We start from the raw sequence: 25,678 nt of genomic DNA on the forward strand, positions 1-25,678 counted from the left end.
TTTAGTTTTGATTTCACTACCTCTTACCTAGTTCCTTTCTCTTTTTGTATTTTGATTGTTCTAGTCACTCTTTTGTTGATTTGTACATGTTACAACATGGACAGTCTTAATTGCGTTCTATAATGCTGCTAGGCTGGACGTTACAAAATCTTCGTTCAGGCTATGTGCCTTGCCGTCTAAGCAACACCGCGTCATTGTTTACTGGATTTAACCTTACAGATAAACAAATCTCTTTGGCACAAAGAGGAGCAGACTATACGGTGCAGAGCATAGAAAAACTGGAAAGATTACCATTGACTTCTTTTGAGAAACCAGCCATAGAATGAATAATACATGGCACCATTACATTGCCAGTGATTCCAGTTTCAGTATTGCTTGAAACACATACCAGCAGGCCTGTATGAAAGGTTGGGTAAAGAATACATAAAGTCAACCTGGGATTTACCATACACACACAAATGTTGGAGTGGGGAAAAGAAGTATTTCTTAGTGGTACACAATGTAACAGCGCACTAAGCGGTACACTTTTATGTCAGGGTATCAATTTACACGGAGCCTGTGATGGTTCTTCGACCAACTTATCTGCCACCTGCAAGGTTCTCCGTCAGCATTGATAGATCCAATTTTTAGGCAGTTTTCCAATGGGAGCTACATAATGTTGAATGATCACAGCTGTTGTGAAATGCATTACAATATCTTAAAGGCACATGCCAACCCCTTTGTGTTGCATGCCCATCGCCTCTCCAACTGTATACAGTTCAAATCATTTGTATTAGACCACAATTCCCAGCGCAAAACTCTGCACCCATACCTTAAAAACTCTAAATATCTTCCTGTGAACCAATGAAAAAAACTATTATAACTGAACCATTGTCCATATTCTAACTCCACACTATGTGCAGTGATCCATACCTCATTTTTATACTACTATTTGTTATCTGATCCAAGGGTAAGTCAAAACTGTCCCACTGCTGCCAGCACCCAGCTATAAACAACTGTAGTTCCATTAACATGTATCGGAGAGAAACTGTACCACAATCAGTATATCAGTTTTTTAAACTTCACCCTCTCACCCGTTCTTACTGAGGAGGTATCAGTCCACACCTTAACTTCTCTCAGGAATACCACGGATAAGCGTTGTCGATATACACTAACAACATGCGGCGAGTGCACCTAATGGACTGAGCATTCTTGATAGGCGTTATGGAGTCATAAAATCTAAGAGGGTCAAAGGACCTTCAACTTCCATTATTGCCATCTTAGAGCTTTCCACGAACAAATCATATGAATTAAGTCCCTCCTTCAAATATCACAATAATAGTGAAATTACATTTTCAGCCCTCATTTGTATTATACTGATCTGCAAGTGTGCAACATATAAGTCATGTGCAAAGTCTTTAAAGGTGAATTATCAAAAGCAAATGACTCATTCATTCCAGGTTGAGCAAATTAAATCCAAACCAAAGAGGGACAAACAACCTTCTACTTCTATTACTGCCATCTTGGAGTTCTCCACGAACAAATCATATAAGTTAGGTTCTGCCCTTCAAATGCCAAAATAATAGAATACATTCAACATAGGGGTAATGCGCAAGGTCTTTAAAGATGAATTTATCCAAGTCAAAGGACCCATTTATTTCAAGATGAACACATTAAATCATGACCGAAGTGCCCCTCCAATCCCTGCCATTTTGGACTAATTCATACACATATTCACAAAATAAAAGTCTTACATCGGCACACACCATCAAATACAACTAACCATTGCAAATACATTATCCATCCTTTGTAGATTCCACCACATCAGAGGAATTGACCATATTCAATTGAATAAATTATTTTAATTTTCTCTTGCATACATAAGAGCATTTGTTCTAAAACAAACGTCGAACCAAATTTATGATCTAGGGTCTATCCCATAACTGATAGATGCCTTACCCCATATCAGTCACCATCGAGATTGCTATAGGAAATATTGTATTGCCTGATTTTAGTGCTTGTATAGGCTCACCAATCCTATCTCTCAAAGCTCTTATTATGCTCCCCATATATATGCAATAACATTTGCACACCGGTACTTAGGCAACAAACTTAGTGCCACAATTGATATCCATTTGAACCTCAAATTCATCATTGCTAATGCGTTTGGTCCCATCAAGGGACCATCTACACATACCGCAGCAGCCACACTTCTAGAATCCTATGTGTGTTCTGTCAATCAACTCATCTGTGTCTGTTGCCTTGGATAACTGGGACTCAAAATACTTTTTGGGGATCTTCCCTTACAAAAAATGATGTCAAGCTGATCTGAGATAAAGTCTCTGAACATTGTATTTGATTGCCACAAATGCCAGTGTCTATGCAAACATTTCTGAAATGTATGTGAGTTCCAGCTAAAGTCCGTGATCAGTTGCACTTTGTCTGGACCACCAATATCACATTTATTTGCATCAAGTATACTTTTTAATTATTTTTCTGGCTTTATGAATTACATTTGTATTATAATATCTACGTTTAAATTTCATCTTCATATCATGTAGACAGTCTTGAAATTCCTGCTCCTCGCTGCTGTTATATCTTGCCCTCACCATTTCTCCAAAGGGAATAGCATTTATCAGACATTTTGGATGTGCACTGGTCGCATCTAGAGTTGAGTTGCAAGGAGTCACCGGGCGAAATAGCCTACTGTTCATCTTATTATTCTTGATGTAAAGCTCAACATCCAAAAATACTATCTGTTCATTACTATATAGGTATGTATATTTCGGATGTATGACGTTACAACGCATACTTTTACAACGCATACCATTACAACGAAATTTTTACAACGCAAAAACTATTACAACGCATGTATTTACAACGCATGTTTTTACAACGCAGGTACCTTTACAACGCATACCATTACAACGTAAGTATTGGTAAGTATATATTAATTTTTTTATTTTAAATTATTTGAAATTAATATAAATTAATTTAATTTAAGTTAATTTAATTTAATTAATTTAATTTAAATTTGATTTAAATAATTTAAATTTAATTTAAATAATTTAATTTAAATTTAATTTTATTTTATTTTTACCCTGTACCCCTGTACCTCAAAAACCCCAAACTGACCCTGACCCTAAAAATACCCCTTTACCCAAAAACCCAAAACTGACCCTGAACCCTAAAAATACCCTTTTACCCAAAAACCCAAAACTGACCCTAAACCCTAAAAAAAACCTTTACCCAAAAACCCAAAACTGACCCTGAACCCTAAAAATACCCCTTTACCCAAAAACCCAAAACTGACCCTGAACCCTAAAAATACACCTTTACCCAAAAACCCAAAACTGACCCTGAACCCTAAAAATACCCCTTTACCCAAAAACCCCAAACTGACCCTGAACCCTAAAAATACCCCTTTACCAAAAAACCCAAAACTGACCCTGCACCCTAAAAATACCCCTTTACCCAAAAACTGAAAACTGACCCTGAACCCTAAAAAAAACCCTTTACCCAAAAACTGAAAACTGACCCTGAACCCTAAAAATACCCCTTTACCCAAAAACTGAAAACTGACCCTGAACCCTAAAAATACCCCTTTACCCAAAAACTGAAAACTGACCCTGAACCCTAAAAATACCCCTTAAAAAAACCCAAACATATAACATTTTAAATATAATTATATACTTACCAATACTTACGTTGTAATGGTATGCGTTGTAAAGGTACTTGCGTTGTAAAAACATGCGTTGTAAATACATGCGTTGTAATGGTTTTTGCGTTGTAAAAGTTTCGTTGTAATGGTAATGCGTTGTAAAAGTTGCGTTGTAAAGGTTGTTTCCCATATATTTCATATCTGAGTCAATTGTATTTAGATAATCAAAGTCCTTTAACCCCTTCCACACTCATGACGAGCTGGGCTCGTCATGCAGTAGCCTCCTGCTACACTGATGACGAGCCCAGCTCGTCATCTTGTGTGGGAGTTCAGATTTCTCAGCACAGCAGGGGAATATGCTGAGCAGCCATGGGGTTAACTGAGTCTCATCCCCTGTCCAAATCATGAAAAGATTGTCATTGAATAGTCCCCAGTATAAAATGTAGTCACTTCATCTTGCACCACATGGACCCCAGATTTGCCCCTCCTTCAGCCACCCCATAAAGAGTTTCACATAAGGAGGGGCAATTTTGGAGCCCATCCCTGTCCCCTGTAGCTGTCTAAACCATTAATCATTGAATAAAAAAAGAAATATTCTCCAATATGATCTTGGTCACAACTAACCGCATGTCTGTATGTTCCAAAAGGTCTATGGGTCTACGGTTCAAAACCTGTTTGAGGGCTGTCATACACCTCTCATGTTTAATACTCGTGTAAAGTAAGACAGTATTGAGTGTTACTGTTAACATTCCCAGGTTCCCATGTCACTTCATTCAGTGAATTAAGAATGTGTTTTGTGCCCCTGTCAAGGCCTCGAATCCTCGGATTCGTACGATGCTCAAAGGGGTCCACCTCCTGATAGCCCGTTGGTCTGAGTAGAACTAACAGACTCAAAAGAGTGATCAGACAAGGGAAGGAAAGGAAGGGAACAGCAGGGAGGGAGATCTGTAACGAAAGTAAACAAGCATAAGTATACAACACTTCCTTGTACTGGACAGCGGAATACTTCACAGGCCTATGCTTAAAACCAAAATAACTGTAAAGGAAAATAACTGCCATTGTATCCTAGCTGGGTATCGCAGGAACCAATGTACTGCTGGATCTATGGATAGAACAACGATATTACTACACAAGTATAACATGCTGTTCTAGACTGTACCATGAATTTCTACATCAGTTAGCAACATACCCAAAGGCATCATGTGAGCCACTTAACAGGGGAATTGGAGCTGTCTTTGGGATGAGCTCAAAAAGCCCCTGCTGTGGAGACCGAGATAAACAATCCACCATAAACACTAGAACATGTTGAGGTTATATTCCACCATAACACATCAGATCAAATGAAGCAAATGATACTTATAGTCATTGTTTATAATCCGGTTCAAAGGAGTTTGATACCAAAACTTAGACCATGAAATGAACCCAAAGTCGCAGAGAATCGCATAGATATCCTGCGAGCATGAACACTCTGTTGGCCGCCTCACCACAATTACGGCATTGTGACAATCCGAGGAATTACACAGTGTTGTATACAAAAAGTTGATTAAGATCAAAGCGAACGCGCAGCCTCGCGTGTTAACAATGCGAGCAAATCCTCTGTACCGCCAGAGGTCTGAGTGAGTAAGGAGGATGTGCACGAAGCCCCGCAAGAGCCAGAAACCGGCTCGTCCAACGTGGCTAAGTAATCAAAGAAGCCCCGCAAGAGCCTGTACTCGGCTCGTTCAAATGAGCTAAGGAATCGGACCTGAATGCCAAACAAATCCTGGGGTGGCGCTGGGCAGGATACAAGTGCTGCGATCAACAAAGAGAGTTGCTGCTGCTAGCCCAACTACTGTGTCTTCAATCGTCCGGAACAACGCAGGGAGAGTCCAGGAATTAACGGCACCCGACTGATGCCCTGGAAGCGCTTACATGCGCTTCCGTGAAACGGCGTGACATCATCAGCGTCACGTTCCCATGGCTTTATGGGTAATGTAGTTTGACAGTTGATTTTGGTCAGTTCACGGAGAAGCCTTGCGCTGCAGTGTTCTCCGCCTGCCCCGATAATGCGTCTTGACAGCCCCTAATGGTAGAGGGTAGGTTAGTCATGTATGGTTGTAAAACCAAAAAAACACAAATTCAGATAGCCACTCAGTGGGCCGTCCAATGCCCGAAATAATTAGCTTACTTGATGGAAATGGTAGGTCATTGTGCACTTTAGGGAGTGTTTAAAGGCAAAGATACCTGGAACGATCAACTCCTAAATAGAAATATTCATCAACATTCAGTAAACAGTTCTCATGCCACTTCTTGGGTTTCCCATTAATCATTTCAGTCAATTCAAAGGTAGGGTTCACGTCAGACTTCTCATAATACAGCTGATCATTTAATCACATATAAATCTCCTGATCATAGTCTGAATGGTTCATGACGACAATGTTTCCCTCCTTATCCGCTTCCGTGATCATTAGGTGCTGATCACATAGCAGTTGCTTCAGTGCCACATGTTCACCTGGGCAGAGATTATCCCTGCCCCTACCATGCCTCATCATATTTCTCTTATTCCATCTATCTAGATCTCCACGTACCAATTTGTGGAACACTTCCAAGTTAGTGCCACTTGTTTATTGCAGAGTCCACATAGACTTACTCTAGATGCCACTGTCTAGGCTGGACTCTGTGTCCTGTCAGCCAAATCTTCAAAGACCCTGAGGAACGTCACAAGGTCCTCTTCAAAGGCAGTCATAGATACTAATGTCACTATCATAAACACCCTGAATTGTCAACTTATTATGCAAAGTATCCACTCCAATAATGTCATGTCCTTTAACAACTATAGGGTGTATGGCAAAGTACGTTTTGAGTTTAAACCTTCCTGATGAATTTAAACAAGTCCGTTTAGAAAGTTGTACATTTTTAAAGCACATACATCCCCACTCGTCCCTGGGCAAAAGCATAGCAGTATTCCATGTTTTGTTAGACTGATAATAGACACATCTACATATGTCAAATGCAATCCAATTCCTATTTCCTTTTGTTCCAGAAACTGGTCTGTATCGCTCTACTCTAATTTGACTGTTCCTTCACTCATTTTTCTCCTTCTGGTTATCTTACATTGCCCATTCTCATGTTCATTTGGTTTTTCCCTCCAAAGTTAAGCCTGACTGCTATGTGCCAAGCCACCAGAGGGTGAGCAAAAGTTAATTTAGGGTTTGCTTGCTTCTTACCGTTTAAGGATTGTGGCTGCTGCTTGACCAGGGCTCCTACCCCACGACCCTGTTTCTAACCGAGAGTAATTTAACAAATAAATGTCATTATAGTTTCAAGTCTTTAAGTTTTATAAGAGATGTCCAGCTTCTAAACTATGTACGTAGCATTTTGTTACTTTTTAAAAAGGATTTGACCCAGTGTTTGTACGTAGTGTCTAAATGCATATCTTGGTTGTTTCAAGAAATGTTTATTTTTCTTTTGCAGCATCCTCAGCAGTAGCATCAATCTTCAGCATCAAACGACCCTCTGAGACAAAAAAAAGCTCTAGTTTTGTATTCGAAGATAAAATCGAGCCAGCAATCTTTCAGATTTGTGGTGAAAACCCCAAAAATGTGAAAGACACTGCATCTTGGATTGAAGAATTAATCAAAAATGAGTATTGTGACAGCACTATCAGAGATGAGTGGATTGCAGAATTCGAAGAGAAGGAGCACCAAGAATTGACTGAACTTCAGAACAGTTTGCAGATCCGGATACAAGTAAAATGCAAGCAGGATGATGCCTCTATTCAAGTTAGTGGTCTCACCAGGGAGGTTATGACCGCCTGCATGGAAATACAAAATATGATAAAAAAGATTAGTAAGGAAGCGAGACAAAAACGACAAGAGGAACTTGTGAGCAACATTGTAGAGTGGCAATATGACAACGGAGGGACATTTGTTGCCTTTCATAAACAGGCAAATCTTCAGCTTGAGAAGGCATTTACGGAAAATGTGGGCACCGTTAAGATCCAGAATGGTCACAGAACTTACCATGTTAATTTAGAAGCTGAATCTGCAATAGATGATAAGAAACATACAGTGAAAATTAAGCGAACTTCAAAGATAGAAGGTAAATCAAAAAACTTTAAATAATGTTTATACTTGCCTGAAAAAAAATGAATCTCCGCTCCAACACACACACATGCACATGTGGTAAGGAACATTACTAAAGACATCACTATGATGACTGAAACTCCAAAGTGTTTCCCTTTTTCACATCTGTTTCTGACATTACTTCCATACATGTTTGCTTTGGTATCCTAATCGTAAAAAAATTTGGAAATGTCTGTTGTGATTCACACCCAATTCATAAACCTTACTTTTTATTTATTTACTTATGTATTTATTCACTGCATAAGAATTTTTTAACACACTGCAACAAAAAACTAAATGCAGCAGGATCAAATACAAGCTGAAAGACTAATGCACCATCCAAATTTAAGTATCAACCAGAATTTGTACACCAGGTCCTAATATTTTTAATGAGACACTTTTTTTTATCAATTCCTTTTACATAATAAGTATATAGTGAGTACTGTTGGGCGGTTCCCCTCATCTCCTGGTAAGTAGTAGTAGCCCAGAAAAGGTTTACTGCTCTCCCAGGTATTATCGTCATGAAACAATGAATAAAAAAAAGACGAGGATTTTAAATGTCTAGTTAATTTATCAGTGGTGCACATTTAGCATTAAACACAGTCAAGCAACTGTACATTTTTAGCAGTTTACTATACACAAGCCAATTTCAAGTGATCAGCTTTCATGCAACAATATACAATTTAAAAATTACATTTTTTACAAAATGTTGGATATGCATTTTACCAAAACAAAAATAATTTGTTTGTGCACTGATGCAAGGTAATTAGGCTAACACTGGAAAGTCTCTTAACACTAATAATTGTAAGATGTTAGACATGTAATAAATATGTACAAGTTGGCACTCTCCTCTGAACTTGAGGCATAATTAGTCCCAAATAAATAGTTTTAAATGTTATAGTAACATCAAATATCTTGTAATGCTCCAATTATAAAAATGCAGCTTCAAAAGCGAAAGAGGCATTCAGTGTTTTAGACAGAATCTCTCAGGAAGCTAGACATTTTCTATAATGCGTGGTAGTACCCTTGTATTTTGTGAGCTGCGGAAAAGGCACCCGTCACGGGGTCGGACTTTAAAAGCCTAATTTTCAAAAGAGATGATATTATACATGATCTCACTTGTAAATCTTTAAAGAATTGCTTGCCTGGAGTACCAAAATCATCAAAACTGGCAAAACCTTTGTGAACTAAATATCAAGCAGGAATATGTATGCCAGAAGAATCTCATAGACGACCAGTGGGGTTGGTAATATATTCTGCAACATAAGGATTATCCTAAAAGGGAGTGCTGTGACTAAGATCTGGGACTACATACTTCCAGCACTTGTCCTACCTGATATTATATAATGCTTGCAGCAACAGACAATGTCACCGAAGCGCACACGCTGCAATATCTTTCTGGTCCTTGTTTAAAAAAGTCCGATTCAAACAGATTGGGGGCTATTTCTGGATACTACTGAGGATCATTGCTCACGCTTTGTGTCTCAAATACATACAGTGGATGATTTGCGCCTGACATCATAGTAATTGGACATATTTCTAGCCTTGAAAAGTCCAGGTGGATGAAACAAGTGTCGTCTGCTGCTCATTGGAACCTAACATATAACTCATCTATGAATTAAAAGAAATAAATCATCATCATCCATAACTGAATTAGACTTTTCTGAACAAGGACGAGAAAGATATTGTAGTGTGAGTGCTTCAGTGACATCTGCTTAGTATTAGTCAGGGCCGCCATGGTGCCCTGCGAGTTGCTCCCTTTATTCTATCAGGGGTGAGGTCTCTTTACCATAAATCCGAGTCCAGGAGTGGAACAGCATGGGTGTGTTGAATTAACGGCCTAGAGCCAACCTGTATCCAAAGAAGGACCTTATGCTTGGCGTTTTTAGGATTAAAAAGAGATTAAAAAAGATAATTGTTAATAATGACTTTTTAAGTTTACTTTTTTAGTGAGCTCACGTTTTCACTTTGGATATTAAAGTATGTGTTATTCCATTTGAAATTTAATGAAAAAGCAAAATAAGCTTAGATGCCTTTCTTCAGGAAACCGAGCCAAAGAAACTGCTGGACAGGAAAACTCGTATGCTTTGTCTGATCATCATATTAGATGACATTAGAGCTCTGGACCAGTTGATCCCTAAAACCAAGAAGAGACAAACCTCTTATCAAGCCTTCGTCTGTCTGGCTCAGAGAGTGGAATCGAATGCCTGATGCCATCGCACTTCACAATTAGAAGAAAGCATGTGCATTCATCAATGTGCTCCTGTTTATAAATTCTTAAATAAAACTCCACTAGTTAGTATGCTTGTGGGCTATCACCCTCCTCCGCTCATGGGTGATGCAAAGTCAAATGCCACATGCAGGTATAGAAAACTACTTGTGTTCCCTTAAACACTACTTCTGGTACTGAGAGGTGTTTGGACGCTGGAGTTTGAGGAGATAACTTGAAGGCTATCTGTTGGGTACACCTTCCCCCTGACGACAGGCCTGAAATGCATTGGGAATCGTAGGGGCACAGGATTGCCAAGCCACCTGTTAATGATGGGAATTAGGTGGTTACACACCTAGAATTTGGTCACGCTGTGGAAACGAAACACTAATAAAATGAATGATTCAAGAAAACTGGAACAATTTGGTTATTAAGACTGGTGGAATGAAACTACGATAAAGTGATTAATGTTGATTAAGAGTGGAAACTCCTCGTAGTACCTGTAGTGCTTAAGGGACACATGTAGATTTCTATATGCGAATATGGTGCCATCACATTTAACTCACAACTACTGTCCTTCAGGAAAATCCTCAAGATTCATGTGTTCAAAAACACTGTCCATTCTAGTCTTTTCATTTCTTATTTATCTGACCGCTTTCTGTCCTTGTAGCTTAATAAAAATAATGTTACCTTAATTATTAAGAAGACTCTTTTGCAGGTGCTTTGGAGAAATATGATCTTCCAAACGTAGCCCTTGGTGCTTATATTAAACTTGACTCTGAAACATATTTGGCCCCCCACTGAATTCCTAAATCTAGTTTGTTTACATGAATTAAAAATTGTATTTCAGTGCCTATGTACATCTTCCTGCTAATGACTTAGAGCTTTATTTGGAGTTTAATAGATAGGTTACTACGTCACAAACTTGGCGGATGTCCCTCTGTTGGATCACAAGTACTTTATAGCCTATGGAACTTGTAATATGGCAGACTGCATATTTTGACTGAGTATCCCGTCTCCAAAATCTGACTAAGACTCTTAGTATACCCCTACACCTTGTTGTTACTCTGTAGTCTTATGTGAGAGTCGAGCAAAATGCCAGGTGCTGGTAATTTCCCACAAGGTTCATGGTTCAATCTGTTAGCCCTGAAACAAGAGCAAGGATGGAGTGACCTATCTCACGCTCACCAAGACTTAATGTAAGAAATGCAGGCAGATTAGAAAAATATAAAACGATACTGCTGTTCTAAAATCAGCATTGCAGATGAGTCTGTAAGTGATAAATTGGCTCACTGCCTACAGTACAAGACAAGTGTAACTGAAAACCTTGGCCGCATGGTCCATAAGTCCAGCCTTCAAGGTATAAGACGGAGTTATTTGATCCAAACCGATGCCACAAAATAAATGTTAAATCATCCCATAAATATGGTGACAACATTTCTTTGCTCCTCATCAGCAGATAATCTCAGAGCACGTAAGACTTTAGATGTGAAGCTTAACACCTGCACCTTCTGATGGATATTGATAACTGTGAATTCCTCAGCTTTAGAACATTCACCAGGCTTCAGAATTAATCCGAAAGTTTTTCAGCTGTGGTCATGCACACCACTATGTGGCATTGTACTGCTCTGCGTTGGTTCCATACCACACAGGCAATAATGGAGGGGAGGCGCATTACTGCGCCCCTTCTGCATGTTAAAATCAGTTCCTTTCATTCTGTGCCTTCCCATGCAGATCCATTCCCACATTTGTTGGCCCTTTGATGATTTCTAAAAATCAAGAACCAGTGTGCCATGGAACTTTGTCCCCTTCAAAAACAACTGGCTTCATGCCATGCTGTGACTGCATAAAACAGATGTTGGTCACAGGCCCTCATGACTTATGTCTCTGGTGTTTGGGCTTGCGAAACGGATCAAAGTTGTGTGACAAGTGCACCATTTGTGCATCCTAAGGGGATCTGGGACAGGGAGAAGAAGTTGTATATTGTTGAGCATCAGAAGAAACTGAACCCTTAGTTGGATCCTCTACCCCTTCAGGTCCACCTTGAGGTCAGAGTCCTTCGACACAAACAGAAACCTCAGTTCTGCTACCAATGTCTGACCTCGTACGGACTTCAGATTGATGGTGACCAATGTTGCACTGTGAAATTACTAAAATGCATACATTTTCTTACACGTCCTTGGGGACTGCGGGGGGAGCTTCAAGGCCCCGTGGTCCCTGCCGGCTCCTCGCCACCTGCGGGAGCTGGCATTGCTTTTGGGCAGAGGGCGCTGCAAACATTGAAGCAAACAGTATTTGCAATGGCTTGGCGGGAGCAGACCGCCACAGCAAACTGCATTGTCCCGGGGCTGGGCACCCCTCCCATCTTTTAAATATAACCCTGGGGAGGTGGTGGTCTCCTGGTCTGTGTGGGGGCGCTGAGCCCCCAAACACATTTTTAACATAGCCCCGGGGAGGTGGTGGTCCCCGGGGCTGCATTGGAGGGGGGGGGGGTTGGAGCCACCCATGCATTTTTGTACAAATAGCCCCTTAGAGGTGGCAGTCCCCAGGGCTGCGGGGGGCTACGTGCCCCCCCATATTTCCAAAGTCTTAGCCTCAGGGAGCTGGTGGTCCCCGGGGCCCCGCCGAGCTCCCACAACTCTATTTTTCATAGCCCCCGGGACCTTGCCCACCCGGGGGCCCAAAGCAAACAAAGCACTGATGCCTGTTTTTTTTTCGTGAATCCACTGCCAATCCCATCGAATTTCTTTTAAAAAAAATGCTTTTCTGTCCCTGTGGGTCTCTGTTGGACCCCCCGAACAGGCCTACGGGGTCATGGTGTTTCTACCCTTCCCTTTTTCTTATTTTTCAATCTTTTTTCTTGTGACTCAGTTCAACCGAGTCATAGGATGGCTGGCAACACCTCTGGTTTGAAGTGTTGACAGCCAATCAGATCTCAAGCACAAAATCGAGAGGGTTCGCGGATCCATCGTGGCCACAGATGTATATCTGGGAAATCCTTAAATTTCTCAGAAGCTACTGAATGAATTTACACCATTTAACAAAAGGAGTGCTTTCTAGACCAAGAGCTACCTTTTTTTTTTCAAATTTGACGTAATTCCCTTCAGCAGTTCGGGCTGTAGCCGTGTCTAAAGTTCCTATGGAGATTATCATGGAGAAAAAGTGTTTTGGGACCCCCCCCCCTTTTTTTCTCGGCCCCCGCGTGACAGATCACTCCGAAATGTTCAAGACAGCAGCTGGCGTGACCCATTTGTTTTTAACATTTCGCGAAGATTCGTCAAACAGCGCCAAAGATATTGTCAAAAGAAAAAACGCTCATCGTATGGAAACTAGAGCCTAACTATAACCACCTACTGGCAACTGCCAGTTTTAATTTGACCCTGGGGATGTGGTGGCAGGAGCCGGCTAGGACTGCGGGGGCCTAGAGGCTCGTCCTGAGGGAAAGTCAGAAGGGAGCAGAAAGAGGCAGAATTAAGGTTGGAAATAAGAGGAGAGAGGCAGAATTAAGGTCAGAAACGAGCAGCAAGTGGCAAAATAAAGGTGACAAACGAGCAGCCAGAGGCAGAATAAAGGTCAGAAAAGGGCAGAATAAAGGTCAGAAATGACCAGCAAGGGCAGAATAAAGGTCAGCAACGAGCAGAAAGAGGCAGAATAAAGGTGAGAAACTGGCAGAATGAGGCAGAATAAATGTTAGCAACTAGCCGAAAGAGTCAGAAATTAGCAGAAAAAGGCAAAATAAAGGTCTGAAACGAGCAGAGAGAACAGAAATGAGCAAAAATAGGCAAAATAAATATTTGAAAAAGACACGTTAGTGATAGATTCCTTACCTTAGAATATCCCCAGGCGTCAGACTGGATCCGGAAAGTTTTAGTTAGCAGTACTCCTGCGCGTAGGTAGGCGTCGCCGTGTGGCTCAGAGTACATCGCTGGCGTCGTATCCTCCAAGATGAAGTAATCGGAGCTACTTAGACGCGTCCACGCGCGCTGATGTCAGTTCTTTTTTTTCCCGTGCCAGCAAGCGCAGACCTGAGAGAAAGCGGTACTCCTAGTTAATAACTTTAACTTGGTTTCTGAGAACTTGTTTCTCTTGTCTTGTCGAGTACTCAACTTCTGATGTAGTAGGGATGCCCAGGTTTAAGTCCTGTAGGGCCTACCGTCGGAACATGTCGGTAGCGGACCCGCACGATGTGTTTCTCTTCTGCTTGGGGCACGCCCATGACCCCAAGGCGTGCCCCGATTGCCGGGCCATGGTGCCGAAAGCTTTGCGGAAGCATTCCCGAAAGTTGTTGGCGGTCCGGCAGTCGGTTCCGTGCCGATCGAAGTCCCGCTCCCATGGTGGGTCGAGGGACCGGTCGCGGGACCGACCCCATCGCTCACCGGAATCAGGGACAGGTAAGTCAAGCCGCCATAAAAAGTCGAAGAAGCAGCGTCGCTCTTCGTCTACCCCTCACCGGTCATGGGAGGGGGCAGGCGGTCACGCCCCCGTGGCTCCGATGGAGCCTCCTTTGTTGCCTGCGGCCTACCCGCCCTTTCCGGGACAGCACGCGACTCCGGACGAAATACAGGCCTTCCTGTCGACCATGAACCATTAGTTTGGCTCATCGGGTCCCTCCGGAGCGCCTACGGGCCCCAAAAGCGAGGGTGAGCCGGAGTGGAGGGTAATATGGAAGGTCCAATGGATCTGGATTTCTCTCCACACCCTGGTACATTGTAAACTTTTTCTGTGGTGTTGCGTAGGGCGGCAAAGGCTCTTAACCTTGAGCTCCCTTCTGTGCCTATCAAAACCAATCTCCTGACTGAGGTGCTGCAGCCAGCGTCGTCCTCCGCGGAGCCGCTGCTGCCCTTCAACAACACACTTACTGACTTCCTCTTAAGCATCTGGAATAAACCCAACACAGGGGCTCCTGTGGATGAGGGTGTGGCGCACCGCCAGCGCCGGGCGCCCCCAGGTTTCTCACACAACACCCGACACCTCAGAGTCTGGTTGTCCAGGCCTCTGCCTCGCCGAGCGCATTCCTTTCTGCTCCTCCGGACAAGGAATCTAAGAAACTGGAGCAGTTTGGGAAAAAGATTTTCACTTCTGCCAGTTCTGGGTTGTGGGCGGTGAATACTGCAAGCCTGTTGGGCCGCTATTCCCATTCTGTGTGGGAGAGGTGCTGCCTCAGTGCCCTGTGGAAGCTCGGACGCTACTCTCCCAGGCTTTTACCGAGGGGAGAGACGCTGCCAAATTTACTATCCGTTGTGGGCTTGACACGACCGATTCCCTCGGCAGGGCGCCTTCCTCAACGGTCGCGCCACGCCGTTACGCTTGACTCAGAACAATTGGCTTCTCCGGGGATGTTCAGAATACTTTGTTTGACATGCCGTTTGATGGCAAACTCCTCTTTGGTGACCAGGTGGATAGCACCCTGGAATGCGTTAAGGACTCTCGGGCTACGGCCCAGTCCTTGGGTCTCGCCACCACGCCCACTCCCTCGGGTCCGCTTTTCGCTCCTTTTGAGGTCAGCGTTGAGGGGGCCAAACGCGTTCCTTTCAGACCCGCAGGCCTGCTTAGCCACAGTCTCAGCGCAGCGGTGGCCACGGGGCATGCCTTGGTGGGTCCCGAGGCCAGTGGGCGGGTCAGTACACCACCGCCCCTGCCACTACCTCCTCAAAACCTTCCTCGCCCGTTGTTTCAGGCCCGCCAGACGCTAGTGGGTGGCAGGATTCGCCATCACCTTCCCACTGGCGCACCATCATTTCAGACAGGTGGGTTCTGCAGTTAGTCCGCTGGGGCTACTACCTCCGCTTCGAGTACACCCCTCCTGCCATGCAACCTCAGTACCATCACATGTCGGGGGATCACTTGGCACTTCTCCAGCAGGAAGTTGCGGCCCTCTTGGCCAAGAGGGCCATCGAGTGCGTTCCGACGCAAGAAGTGGGTTGTGGTTGTTACTCCCACTGCTTCTTGGTTCTGAAGAAGGACAAATGTTTCACCCTATCTTAGACCTCCGGAACTTCAGTTGTTTCCTCCGGAAGGAGAAGTTCAAGATGCTCACGCTTTCTCAGGTCTTGTCTGCCCTAGACCCGCAAGACTGGCTGGTAGCGTTGGACTTGAAGGAAGCTTATTTTCATATCATGATCCTGCCAGCCCACCGGTGTTACCTCCACTTCACTGTGGGCCACGAGCACTTTCAGTTCACTGTGCTCCCTTTCGGCCTTACCAGCGCCCCTCGGGTGTTCACGAAAGTGGTGGTGGTGGTCGCAACTCATCTGCGCAGATCAGGGGTCACAGTCTTCCCCTATCTCGATGACCGGATGTTGAAGGCGGGCTCGTCCCAGGCATTCGTCTCCCACCTCCAGACTACGGCCGACCTCCTGCATTTGCTCGGGTTTTCCATCAATGTGCTGAAGTCGCACCTGATTCCCTCTCAGAAGCTCCTCTTCATCGGAGCGGTTCTGGATGCGGCGCAGTTTCGTGTTTATCCTCCCGAACAGCGAGTCCGGGACATTCGGGCTATGATTCCGATCTTTCGACCCTGGTCTTGGGTTTCGATCAGGAAGACCCTGAGATTGCTGGGCCTCATGGCCTCCTGCATCCTGCTGGTCAGTCATGCCAGATGGCATATGCGGGCTCTGCAGTGGGACATGAAGTTCCAGTGGACGCAGCATAGAGGAAACCTGTTCGACTATGTCCAGTTCTCAGAGGACACTGCACAGGACTTGCAGTGGTGGCTCACGGACCAGCATTGGGTCAGCGGCAGATCCCTCTCCCTTCCCCAACCGGAGCACACACTGGTGACAGACGCATCCCTCCTGGGATGGGGCGGCCACATGGGAGAGGCGGAGATCAGAGGCCGCTGGTCTCCGGCGGACTCCAAGCTCCATATCAACCTTTTGGAAATCAGGGCGATCCTACTTGCACTGAAAGCATTCCTTCCCTCTGTCAAGGGGAGAGTAGTGCAGGTGTTCACCGACAACACCACCGCCATCTGGTACTGCAACAAGCAGGGCGGGGTGGGGTTGTGGACCCTATGTCAGGAGGCTCTGCGTCTCTGGACGTGGCTGGAACGTCAAGGCATTTCCTTGGTGGTTCAACACCTGGTAGGTTCCCTGAACGCCAGAGCGGACAAACTCAGCCGCAGGTGCATGTTGGATCACGAATTACGTCTTCACTCCAAGGTGGTGCAATGTCTCTTTCAGCAGTGGGGAGAACGTTGGTTAGATATTTTCGCCACCGAAGAGAACAAGCAATGTCAGTAGTTTTGCGCGTTGGAGTTTCTAAGGCAGCACTCGCTCGGCGACGCTTTTCTTCACGAGTGGAGTCTGTTGTACGCCTTTCCGCCAATACCACTTCTGCCCAGAGTGCTGAAAAAGATCAGGCACGACCGGGTCCAAGTTATTCTTGTAGCTCCTTACTGAGCTCGAAGAGTTTTGTATCCCGAACTACTCAGTATGACCTTAGATTCCCTGATCCGCCTGCCTCTTCGGGAGGATCTTCTGTCACAGCAGCAGGGGATGATCCTCCACTCGAACCTGCCCAGCCTCCACCTCCTTGCGTGGAGATTGAGCGGTGACAGCTGATTCCATTTGACTTGCCTCCTGAAGTCTGTAATGTGATCCTGGTAGCCAGGCATCCCTCCACTAAAACTGTATACGCCTGTCGGTGGAAGAAATTTGTGGCATGGAGTACAGCGAAAGTTGTGGACCCCCTTTCTGCTCCTCTTTCTGAGGTCCTTTTGTTCCTTCTCTCCTTGGCCCAGCAGGGCTCTGCTCTGGGCACTATCAAGGGCTACCTTTCTGCTCTTTCAGCCTTTCTTAGGCTGCCTGATCAGCCCTCTCTTTTGAAGTCCCCTGTTGTCAATAGATTTCTCAAAGGCATTGCTCACCTTTTCCCTCCTATTCCTTTTGTGATGCCTCAGTGGGACTTGAACCTGGTTCTCACATACTTAATGTGCGCTCCCTTTGAGCCTCTTCATAACTGTCCTTTGTGGTTATTGACGTTTAAAACTGTCTATCAGGTGGCCATCACCTCCACCAGGAGGGTGAGTGAGCTCCGGGCTCTATCCTATAAACCTCCTTTCCTGGGGATTCATCCGGACAAGGTGGTGCTTCGACCACGTCCCTCCTTTCTGCCAAAAGTAGTCTCTGCCTTTTATCTCTGGCAAACTGTCACTCTGCCCACTTTCTTTCCGCCTCCAGAGAGGAAGAGAGGCTCCACCGTCTGGACCCAAAATGTGCGCTTTCGTTCTATCTCAACCGCACACAGCTGTTTCAGGTGGATGACCAGCTCTTTGTTGGCTACATGGATGCCAAGAGAGGTCGGGCTGTGCACAAGCGGACTATCTCCCGATGGGTTGTCTTGTGCATTAAAGCATGTTACTCTCTGGCTAAAAAGGAACCTCCGGTTGTGCTGCCGCCCATTCTACCAGGGCGACAGCAGCTACTACAGCATTGGGACACACCCACTTACTTATACAGATACTAACACATACTCAGCCACCTAAACAGTCACTGAGACAACCACATAGTCTCAAATAGAGCCTCTCTCACACCCACACACCCAAACACCTTCTTACATACCCATACAGCCACTTATGTACCCTCACCCAAACAGACACATGCACCTGCTCACTCACACATACAGACACTCATGCATTCTCTCATTCACTATTTACAGCCATTCACACCCGCACTCTCTCACCCATACAGCCGCTCATATAGCCTCACATTCACCATTTACAGCCACTTACACACTCACTCACCCATACAGCGACAAACTCATACAGCCACTGACATTGCCAATCACTCACCAACACAAAAAATCACACAACCACTCATCTACACAGTCTCTCACATAACTAGTCACTCGTCCATACACCACTTACATACCCACTCACCCATACAGGCACTTACACAGCCACTTACTCAACCATACAGCTGCTCACACACCCATTTGTTTACCCATACACACACCCTCTTACACTCGGAGATACACAGACACTTACATAATCTGTTTTAAAAAAGAATCACTCAGTAGTACACAAAGTAAACTAATTTAACTTTTGTGATACCAAAGTATATATGTTTATTTATAAAACACTCACAATCACTGGATAATATCATCAATGTTGTCATTGACCATGTCATGAGTGATGTAATATGTGAGGTCATAAGCAGTGCTTTGGGGGGCATAAGTTCTTGTTAGCTCAGGTAGCTTTAACTGCTGAATTCCGATGGTTTTGTATGATTGAAATCTGAGCCTATCTATAACGTCCCTGCAAGCTTTGTTTTTTTTCAGTGAATTTCTGAGGGTTTTATAATTATATTTCCTATGTATAACATCTATGTGACCTTTGTTTTTCAGTGACTGTATCAAACAATATAGAAATTTGGTACTCCAAATAGACAGCGCAGTGATTGTGGTTAGTGAAGAATAGTGAACAGTAGCACACAGCAATATATAAAACCAAAAATGTTGACTTCAAAACTTAAGCCTCTCTCTGAACCTAAACTCAAAATAGCCATACAGATTCCCATATTAGAAGTAAACATCCATTTGAAGTCAACATCCATTTGAAGTCAACATTTGTATGCAGACGTTTTGATTCTCATGAAAACCCTTGTTGAGGAAGCTTCATCAGGGCCACTCGCCACCCACAATTATTAAAGAATCAAATATAAGCCTCCTAACTGGTACTTAAAATGAAGATAAACTGGCTAATAAATAGTCAGGACCAGTTTTACCTCTCATCATGGGTCAAGAACACAAGTAATAATTTCTTGGAACATAGAATTCACCAACTTAAGGATCTGTAAACAACAAACTCATAAGCAGTTGGTGAACTTGAAATGTAATGCACATTGGCATACAGATATACTCACCCAAAAATGCAGGAAAAAATCACCTTATGCCACCACAGTATCACCATAAAAAGTTGCCTTTTCATCCTAAAAAGTGCCAAAGGAATAGAATTCCATCTTATCAGTCTCGCAGTATATGATTTAACCAATTAAAGTATCCCTGTGTGAATTCCCTTTATAAGGTGGTGTGATAATCAAATACTACAAATGTTTATAGTAAATAAGAAAAAGGCAGCAGATTTCGATTTAACTTTGAAAATCTATTTCTTTAAAAACAAATTTCCTGTAAAAACACTTTGACTCTGGCCTTTCAGGTCCTGTTGCCTTTGTCTTACTACTACAAGAGAATATCGGCATTGAAGACCTGGCTCTGCTGTGGAGCCAGCACCTGGGTCATCTTCGCACCTCCCTGAGTTTCCTAGAGCCGCAACAACCCCCACCAAATTCCGTGCGTTTTAGGAGGCCATGCACCTAGTATCTGGGTGACCAATCCCTGCTGGTACGCCTTCAAGGTCTGTGGGTTCAGAAGGGCCCCTACAGGTTTTCCAACACACCAGTGGGGCCTGTGGAGCCATGGACAGATCCTGACCGATCCCGGTCTAGTCACTTCGAACTTCCCCGGCGCCTGTCCCACTGCTGACCTCCCTGGCACCGCTGCACCTATTCTTATCATGGACTCCGACACAAAGCTGGATGGCCTGCATCAAATGCTAACTCCGGCACTGAATGGAGGCATTAGTTCCAGGCCAGAACCAAATTCCTATGGGCTTGGACTTTGGGAAGATTAGGACGGGCCACTGGATCCTTATGAATAGTAGCCTCTAGTCCCCATCGAGGACAAATGGTGTGAGGATTTGACGAATGCCAGTGGACTAGACACTTCCCCAGATACTGGCTTTGTCTCTCCTCCTACCAGGGCTATGGAAGAGGGAGACTGATTGGTAGTGGTGGTGAGGAGGGTGGCTGAAGTCCTGGACCTTCCGCTTTCCTCTGTGGGTGTCAAAATGAACGTCTTGACAGAATGTCCAGTTGGAGTCACTTCTTCTGAACTGCTTCTACCTTTTAATGAAGCCCTCACAGACGTTCTACATGGGGCCTGTCCAAGCCCTGCGCAGGGGCTCATGTGAATAGGACAAATGCCTGCCATTATCGCCCCACCCTAGGTAACCCAACTTCTTCAAGTTTCCTATTCCAAACTAAATCTGGGCATATTCCCCACCACTGGACAGGGAATCCAAGAGAATTGATGCCCTAGGTAAGAAGATGTTTTACTCCACCAGCCTTGCACTGCTGTAGGGGAACAGTGTGTGGCTTTTGGGCAATACTCCCATTCGTTCTTGGACTCTGTTGTGTAAGTGCTGCCTATAGTCTCGAAGGAGGCCCAAGCCATACTCTCCCAAGCTATTGCTGATGAGAGGGGCACAGCTAAGTTCGCCATACCCAGTGGGCTGGATATGACTGACTCACAGGGCAGAGCGGTTTCTTTGTCATTTGCCCTTAGACTCCATGCTTGGTTGAAAACCACTGGCTTTTCAGGGGATGTCCATGACCCCCTCATTGATATGCCCTTTGATGGCTCCAGTCTCTTCAGCAACAACTCTGATTTAACGCTAGAGTGCTTCAAGGAAAACAGAGCTACGGCCAGGCCGTTGAGCTTTTCCAGGATCCCTCGCCAACCCCACTCTGCCTTAAGCTCCTTTAGTGGTTTTCAGTCACCAAGGCATGCATGCTTCCCAGCCCCTGTGTGGCCAAGGACACGGTACCCACAGACCCAGTGGGTCAGGTAATCAGAAGTTGATTGAGTCCACCACTCCCCCTACAGCCACTGCCTCCAAGCCTCTTTAGTGTGCCAGATTAGCCATTGAGGGGGTGCTGGCTTCAGATGTAAGTGGTGGTTGCTATTCCCGCTAATTCTGGTGCCCAAGGAGGATGGAGGCCATTGTCCTATCCTAGATCTCCGCCCTCAATTTTTTCCTGATGGAGAAATTCAAAATGCTCATACTTGCTCAAGTCCTGTCTGCCCTGGATTGGACTGGATGGTAGCATTGGACTTGCTGGATGCAATCTTCCACGTCCTGCCTGCCCACAGACGTTAACTGCAGTTCACAGTAGGCCACGAGCATGTGCAGTTCACTCTGCTCTCCTTTGGCCTTACTAGTACCCCTCTGGGGTTCAAGAAGGTGATGGTGGTGGTTGCAGCTCATTTGCTGATATCAGGGGTGCCAGTCTTTCCCTACATTGACGACTGGCTACTGAAGGCGGGTTCGTCCCAGACAGTCGTCTCCCACCTCCAGACTATGGCAGACCTCCTGCACTCGCTGGGCTTCACTATCAACGTTCCTAAGTCACACCTGACCCCTTCTCAGACGCTCACTTTCATCAGAGATGTTTTGGACACATTGTAGTATCAGGATTATCCTTCAAAATCCAGTCCAGGATATTCAGGCTGTGATACCGATGTTTCAGAATCTCTATCCTGGATTTTGGTGAGATTAACTCTGAGGCTGCTGGGCCTCATGGCCTCTGGCATCCTGCTTGTGACACATGCCCGCTGGCATATGTGGGCTCTGAACCAGGACCTGACGTTTCAGTGGGTGCAGCATCAGGTGAATCTCTCCAACATGGTCCCAATCTCGGAAGGCACTGCAAAATATCTGCAGTGGTCACTAACAAACCGTGATAGGGTCAGCCCCTCTCTTTCCCAGACAGATTTGACAGTAGTGACAGATGCATCGCTCCTGGGTTGGGTGGTCATCTGGGAGAGGTGGGAATAAGAGGCCTCTGGCAGAATCTGGACTCCACATCAAACTGTTGGAGGTCCGAGTGATCTGACTGTTATTGAAAGCCTTTCTACCCTCCATCAAGGGAAGGCTAGTGCAGGTGTTCATGGCAGGAAACACCACTGCCATGTGATACTGCAACAAACTGGGCAGGGTGGAGTCGTGAACCCTTTGTCAAAAGGCCCTGTGTCTGTCTCTGGACATGGCTGTAGGGTCAGGGCATTTTCCTGGTGGGAGCTCTGAACATCAGAGTGGACAAACACAGCGAAAAATGCCTAGCGGATCACATATGCATTTCCTTCAGGAGGTGGTTCAAGTTCTCTTTCAGCACTGGGGAGAACCTTGATTAGATCTTTTCTCCACCTCCGAGAGCGTACAGTGTCAGCAATAGTTTTTTTTAACTCTTTTTATTGCACAAAGCTCAGTATAGATGACATAATCACAATGTTGAGGTTACACAATCCAATATTATAATCTTTTGTTTCCAGTTAAGCAATATTCTCATGTCTCTGAACAAACCTAGAGTCATTATCAGGAAGTTTCTAATCTAATGTCCGGCTCCCCACCTTCATCCCATTTAGCTTAATACCCGCAATACTTCTTCCAATCCCCCCAGATTTTATCCCATTTTTGTGGACATCCTCTGGCTTTGTATATCACCTTTTCTGTATTGGAGCACCAAAGTGCAGCAATTCTACGCACTGGGCTTTCCAAGGCAGCTTTCTCTCTGAGAAGCTTTTTGTATCGAGTAGTTCTTATGCCCCCTGTACACCTTTCACCCATACCACTCCTTCCCTGAGTTCTCAAGAATATCAGGAACGACCAGGCACAAGTCATCCTTTTGGCTCTGAACTGGTCTTGGAGAGTCTAGTTTCCCGAGCTGTTGAGCATGGCCTTCGGTCCTCCAATCAGGTTGCCCCTTCGGGAGGATCTTCTGTCTCGGCAACAGGGGATGTGTTCTCCACCCGAACCCATCATTGGAGACTGAGTGGCAACAGGTGACAGCTTTTAACCTTCCGCTGAAGTGTATAATGTCATCTTGGCAGCTAGACTTCCTGCACCAAGATGGTATACGCCTGCTGTTGGGGCTAGTTTGTGGCATAGTGTGCAGAGAAACAAGTTGACTACCTTGCCTACTTTTCTTTCTCAGGTCCTTCTGTTTATTCTTTCTCTTGCCCAGGATAGTTTGGTTTCACAGTCTACGTTCAGAAGTGGCACCAGACTTATTCACACAGATTGCCTTTCATTGGTATTATCCTAGACACAGTACAATTCAGGGCCTTCCTCCACCTCAGTGAGTCCAGGACATTCGGCTATGATCCCAATGTTACAGCCTTTGTTCTGATCCCAGTGGGAGCAGCTCTAAGGTTCTTTTGTTTCTTAGCCTTCTGCAGTGGCACATGCAGGTTCTGCAATGGAACTTGAAGTCCTAGTGGACCTAGCACCCCAGAGTTCTGATGAATTCCATTCAGATTTCAGGAGGGGTGGCCTGCCTTCTGAAGTTGTGGCTGCTCAAGTGGAATTGGTTCAGTGGCAGGCTCCTCTTCTTTTCCCACCCAGAGCTGATGGTGGTGATGGTTACATCAAATCTCGAGTGGGCATTGAAGGGTGGTTAAAGTCAGAAAACTCTGGTCTCCAGCGAAAAACCCGACTCCATATCACTCTGTTGGAGCTGCAAGACATTTTTTGCCATCAAGGCGTGGCTGGTGCTGGTTCTTACAGACGACGCTGCCACCATGTGACTCCCCTTGATGCACAATGGTCTGGTTTGGGACTCAGAGGCCGGAAGAGCGCTGGTGCAGACTGCCTGTAAGCTTCAGGAGCCTGGACAGGGTTGCTGGAGGCCTCGGCGGATGCACACTACTACGCTCCACAGCAGAGGTCAGTGCAACGGCAAGAACATTGGCGGCACAGGGGTGGGGAGTACTCTGTACCTCGCCTGTCTTCGGCTATAAGATACCCTGGGTGCTGGCGCCTGCGGGGCACCCGAGTTGGTTGTGGTGATTCAGTGCCACTTACACCGCATCACATCTGCCTCTCGCCCTGAATCGGTGTTAGTGGTCAAATATGCCTGCTGTGATGCAACAACATGGGGAAAACCGACAACTCGCAGTCAAGGTTACCATTTGAGCCGTGGAAATCACAAAGGCAGCAGGAACAAGATAGGTACCCTTCAGAATCAGGCTCTGAAGCTGGTGACACCGCCTCAGATCCAGACATCAAACAGCTCTTGGCCATCATGCAAAGTAGTCTAAATAAGATAGACAGCAAGATTGATGCCCTATCCTTCGGACTGTACAGTATGTCTGAAAGGTTGTACAAACAAGCGGGCAAGCTGGATGGCGTTTAACAAGGCGTATCTGAAGTGGAAGATTCTATCAATGCAGCGACCATATCAGAGGCAGCTGTGGAAAAACAACTGCAGGTGCTGCAGGCCAGGGCAGAGGACTTGGAGTCCCGCTCCCTGCGGAATAATCTTTGCATTGTTGGGGTTGCGGAGTCTACGAACATCCCTAATATGGAGCTGTTCATGGGACGCCTACCACACTGCTGGGCTCAAACTGCTTTTCTGCAATGTTTGTGGTGGAGAGGGTGCACCGGTCACTGGCCAGTCCCGGGGGCGCCGTTGCGCCCAATAATAGCGAGACTACTCAACTATAGGGACCGTGATAGCGCACTTCGGAAATCCAGAGAACTGCAAGAGCTTTACTACGAGGGGATGGCAGTGTCTCTATACCCAGACTTTACACCTCAGGTCCAGGAAGCACGTGGATTGTTTGTGCCTGCCAAAAGGAAACTGCGTGAACTCAACTTAGAATATAATATGCTGTATCCGGCACGCTACACGTCACAGTGGATGACAAAACGCATATATTTACTGATCCCTCCCAAGTGATGCAGTTCATCAAACACAGGAAATTGCCAGTTCAAAAAATGTCTCCGTGGCTGGTGGTGAAGACGAGACTCATTAGTATGTACAGCTTCCAAAGGTGGAGCTGAGTGGTCCTGCAGTGGATTTGCTCTGGCCTGGGCAAGACTTAGAGTAGGGAGGCTGGACTGTAGTACCAGCCCAAGTATTGCTGATGAACATTCTCCTGCCCCGG

The 25,678-nt window shown here is 45.2% G+C and overlaps 1 protein-coding gene across 3 annotated transcripts in view; it reads left to right on the forward strand.

The window, feature by feature from the left end:
• Positions 1–25,678, forward strand: part of LOC144823685 (protein mono-ADP-ribosyltransferase PARP14-like) — a 1,720,771-nt gene that overhangs the window by 1,390,383 nt on the left and 304,710 nt on the right. For all 3 annotated transcript variants that reach the window (XM_078682415.1, XM_078682413.1, XM_078682414.1), the window contains exon 15: positions 7,094–7,720. In XM_078682415.1, the coding sequence (XP_078538541.1) occupies positions 7,094–7,720 (627 nt within the window). The remainder of the gene's footprint in view (positions 1–7,093; positions 7,721–25,678) is intronic.

Source organism: Lissotriton helveticus, chromosome 3_1, assembly GCF_964261635.1.
Source record: "Lissotriton helveticus chromosome 3_1, aLisHel1.1, whole genome shotgun sequence".
NCBI classification, from domain to species: domain Eukaryota; kingdom Metazoa; phylum Chordata; class Amphibia; order Caudata; family Salamandridae; genus Lissotriton; species Lissotriton helveticus.